At 30.4% G+C, this 4558-nt stretch overlaps 1 protein-coding gene across 1 annotated transcript; it reads right to left on the minus strand.

Moving 5' to 3' along the window:
• Positions 1-670: 670 nt before the first annotated feature.
• LOC131655445 (uncharacterized) lies at positions 671-2609 on the minus strand. The gene is made up of 2 exons (XM_058925321.1): positions 2498-2609; positions 671-2129 (listed from the first exon to the last, which is right to left on the minus strand). The coding sequence occupies exon 2, from the start codon at positions 1255-1257 to the stop codon at positions 694-696; it is 564 nt and encodes a 187-aa protein (XP_058781304.1). The 5' UTR covers positions 1258-2129; positions 2498-2609; the 3' UTR covers positions 671-693.
• Between the last annotated feature and the right edge of the window lie 1949 nt (positions 2610-4558).

A 4558-nucleotide genomic window follows, 5' to 3' on the forward strand; every position in this document is an offset into this window, starting at 1 on the left:
GCATGACCACCACCAGATTCCTGATCATCATCAAAATCTGGATTAGAATCAGATTCACCATCTGACTCATCTTCAGAGTCTCCAGAAGATTCTTCATCTTCTGACTCTAACTCTTCTTCAGAACTTTCAAGTTCTGACTCATCATCAGAAGCAGAATCTTTTTCAGATTCTGACTCATCTTCTGATTCTCCTTCAGACTCAGAATCACCTTCGGATTCTGACTTGTCTTCAGCTTCAGAGTCATCTTCTAACTGTGACTCATCTTCAGAAACCTTAGATTCTGATTCTTCTTCAGAATCTTCAAAGTCATCTTCTGATCCTGAATCATATAAAAATACTCCTTCAGAATATTCAGAGTTATCTTCTGCCCCTTCAGCATCAGAAAATGACAAACTCACAGGTTCCTCATCAGATTCATAAGCCAGTAATAGCACAGGTTCATCATCAGAATCTCCTCTGGCTATTTTTGCTTCTTCTTTGTTTGACCAACAATCTCTAGCAAAGTGGCCAAACCTATTACAACAGTAACACTGAACCATTCTCTTGTCATACTTCTCCTTTCACTTCTGATGTTTCTCCTCATCAGAATAGAAGACTTCTGACTTCTGCGACCTACCATGTTTTTTCAGCTTCTGGTCCTTCTTGACAAAAGAAGCCTTCAGAGCTTGCTCAACTTCTCTCTCAGAAGTTCTCTCAGTCAGACGCAACTCTTGTGCTTCTAAACTGCTTTGCAACTCTTCTATTCTCATGGTTTCCAAATTGAGGAGTAAGTGACCTCAATATCTTCTCTATGATTACTTGTTCAGAAAGAGTTTCTCCACAAGCCTTCATCTCATTAGTGATCACAATCACTCTAGAGATATACTCAGAGACTTTCTCATTGTTCTTCATGTTGAGATTCTCATATTGCTTTCTCAGGGATTGAAGCTTCACCTTCTTCACTGATACGTCACCACCGTAACATCTGACCAGTATATCCCACGCCTCCTTTGACGTCATAGAATCAGCAATCTTCTCAAACACATTCACATCCACACACTGATGGATGAAGAACAACGCCTTTTGGTCTCTCTTCTTCGTCTCTCTCTGCGCTTCTCTTTGTTCTTCCGTTGCATCCGCTGCAACTGGAATATATCCTCCAGTGACAAGATCTAGAACATCTTGAGCACCAAATAATACACGCATTTGAATCATCCATCTATTCCAGTTTTTACCATCAAGAACTAGAAGTTTGGTATTCAAGTTGCTTCCACTCATCTTTAAACTTGTGCAGACAAAAACAGATTTCACTCACACTCACACAGTGTTTCCCAACCCACAAACAATCAAGAAAAATGTGATTCAACACAACTTTGTTTCCCAGAAACAAAATCAATCACACAGTCACACAAACTCACGTTCACTCGTGTTTCCCTGTGTTTGGAACCGGAGCTCTGATACCAATTGTTGGTGCACAATGAATAAAGATGGTGACAAAGAGAATAATAGAATAACGGCGCAAAAGAGATGAGAGAATAATTGTTGTATTCTACTTGCGTTGTTAATAAATGATAGCTACTACAAGGCTATTTATAAAAAAAGAATCTTGCCACATAAGCCCTAAATCAGTAAACTTAGTGAATAAGTCTAAGGTACAAACAGTACTACAAAATACTAAAGTACCCTTACAACTAAACAGCTAAGCTAATGGGACCCAGACAACATCTTCTGGTTAACGACATCTTCTGAGTAACCATCAGAAGATCAGCCCACATCACAACTTCTGAATATTGAATTACTCTTCAATACATTACAAAATAAAAAGTATATCACTTGATAATTGTAACAAAAGCTTAAGCAACTAAATAGAAATTGAAATTAATTGAAGTAAAACAAGACACACAAGTGATTATAATTATGGGTTATGTATTCCACATAATAACAAAGCTAGGGAAAAAAACAAAATGGAAAGACGAAGAAAAAAAACAAAATACAAGTCCATTTGCATGTTCATCTAATAATAAAACGCATGAGGCAGAGGCAATGATCAGAATGTGGGGAGGATCTACCATCTAAAAAACCTCTATCAATACAAATCTGTTTGCATTCATCATCACTGAATTCACTTCCTTATGTTTCTATCACCATTTCTGCATTCATCCATCAATTAAACATTAAGATTAACACAAAGAATATATATATATATATATATATAAATATATATATATATATATATATATATATATATATATATATATATATATATATATATATATATATATATATATATATATATATATATAAACCTCTTGTTTATATTGTTGAATAAAATTATATTTTTAAGATAAATTTATTGTTTCATAAAACACTTTTGTCCCCTTCTTTTAAAATGTTTGTATGTCTAATGAATAATTAATTTAAAAAATAATAAGAAAGTATAATAAAAAAATTAAAATTAAAATTGAAATGAATCACGCTAAAATATAAATTATTTTTATAAAGAATGAGTAAGACTTACGAGAAGAAAGAAGAATAAGCAAAATGAAAATCAATCTAAATTGTGGATTATTCATGATTGCCACACATTTTGTACGATCTTCAATTATCTATTTATAAAAGTGGAGGGTGTAAACACTTACTAACTTGGCTTTTAATTTCATTTTGCAGTGGTGTTCTTTCGGTTTTGACATTAGTTACAAGTAATTTATTAGAACTCTTCCAGCACGCAAAACATATGCACTTCTTCTATACTATCTTAGAGATGCTCCATGAATATAAGAATTAATTAGAGATAATCATGCTTGAAAACCAATTTAAAAACCTAAAAATTATTGGATAATAAAATAAAATTTTTTTGTAAAGATTTTTTTTAAAGGTTAAATATACGATACCCCCTGCCATTAGGACGAGATTCGGTTTTGTCTCCCTGAATTTTTTTTTTTTTATAATCCGCTCCTATAAAACAAAGATTATATTTTTCTGCGTCCCCCGTTCCTTGTTTGGCTGACTGGACTTGCTTACTTATTGTATACTATGTTTAATAAGCAAAAATCAATTTGAACCTCATACTTTTATCATAACAAGCAACATTTTCACCAACTCAGCTACAACTTTTCGTTGAAACTAAATACTTTTTACGTACTTTATTTATTAACGTTTTATTATTTAGGCTAAATTATAGTTTTGGTCCCTCTGTTTTGCGTTTTCCACGATTTTGGTCCCCCTATTTTCTTTTTAAACAATTTTGGTCCCCCAACCCAATTTTGATGCAACTGTTCATGCATTGTTCATGTACGGACATGTACTGTTCATGTACGGATATGTACTGTTCATGTACGGACATGTACTGTTCATGCACTGTTTATGGACAAAATTGGGATGGAGGACCAAAACTGTTTAAAAAGCAAATAGGGGGACCAAAATCGTGAAAAACCTAAAACAGGGGGACCAAAACTGTAATTTAGCCTATTATTTTATATATATATATATATATATATATATATATATATATATATATATACTTTTAAAAACATTAATATATATACTTTTAAATTTTTTTTATAACTACATTTTTAGTATAGTGTTTGTTATATATATGTTTATTAATTATTGTTCAAAATTACATTTATTTTTTTATATACGTTTATTATTTTATAAAGTGTTGATTATATATAACATTTTATTTTTTTAATTATTACATTACTAATATATATATATATATATATATATATATATATATATATATATATATATATATATATATATACGTTTATTATTTTATATTAATTAGTATAGTGTTTAATTAAACTGTATATATTATATAAACTAACGTTTATTATATACTATACAAAACATATAAATAAATTATAATTTTAAATATAAATATATATATATATATATATATATATATATATATATACTTTTAAAAATGTTAATATATATACTTTATTATATTTATTGCTCAATTTTTTTAATATACTGTTAATATATATACTGTTAAAATTTATAAACAAAATATGCTGTTAATATATATAGTAGAAACTTTATTTTTTTAATAAGCAATTGAATATAAAAAATCGCACTAGGGGTGCAACCCTTACAACGAGAACACACTAGGTAGTAATGTTACAAAGTAATGGTAATTTATATCAAACATAAAAATCGATCATACGCGAAGGTTCCCTCCTACTAATCCATCTCCAAGAGAAATACATAATATTTGATATCACCTCATCATGACTAAAAGAACCGCTATCAAAAACGATTGTGTTTCTCATGTTCCAAGTACACCAATTAAAAATTAAAGCTATCCATATTGTGTTTATAATAGCTTTGATGTTGTTGTCTGTCACCTTTTCTTGAATACTCCCGAAGTTCTTGAATTCCTCTTGAGAAAAATTTGCATCATTACCCAACCACAAATAAATTTTATTCCAAACCTCCTTTGTTACATGGCATTGATAGAAAAGATGATCCAAAGATTCCGGATAATTAGAACAAAAAGGGCAATCAATGGAAGGTAAGTTAGACACACCTCTATTAACAAGTTGATCTTTTAGCGGTAGTCTTTTGATGAGGA

This window comes from Vicia villosa, linkage group LG3, assembly GCF_029867415.1.
Source record: "Vicia villosa cultivar HV-30 ecotype Madison, WI linkage group LG3, Vvil1.0, whole genome shotgun sequence".
Lineage (NCBI taxonomy): Eukaryota > Viridiplantae > Streptophyta > Magnoliopsida > Fabales > Fabaceae > Vicia > Vicia villosa.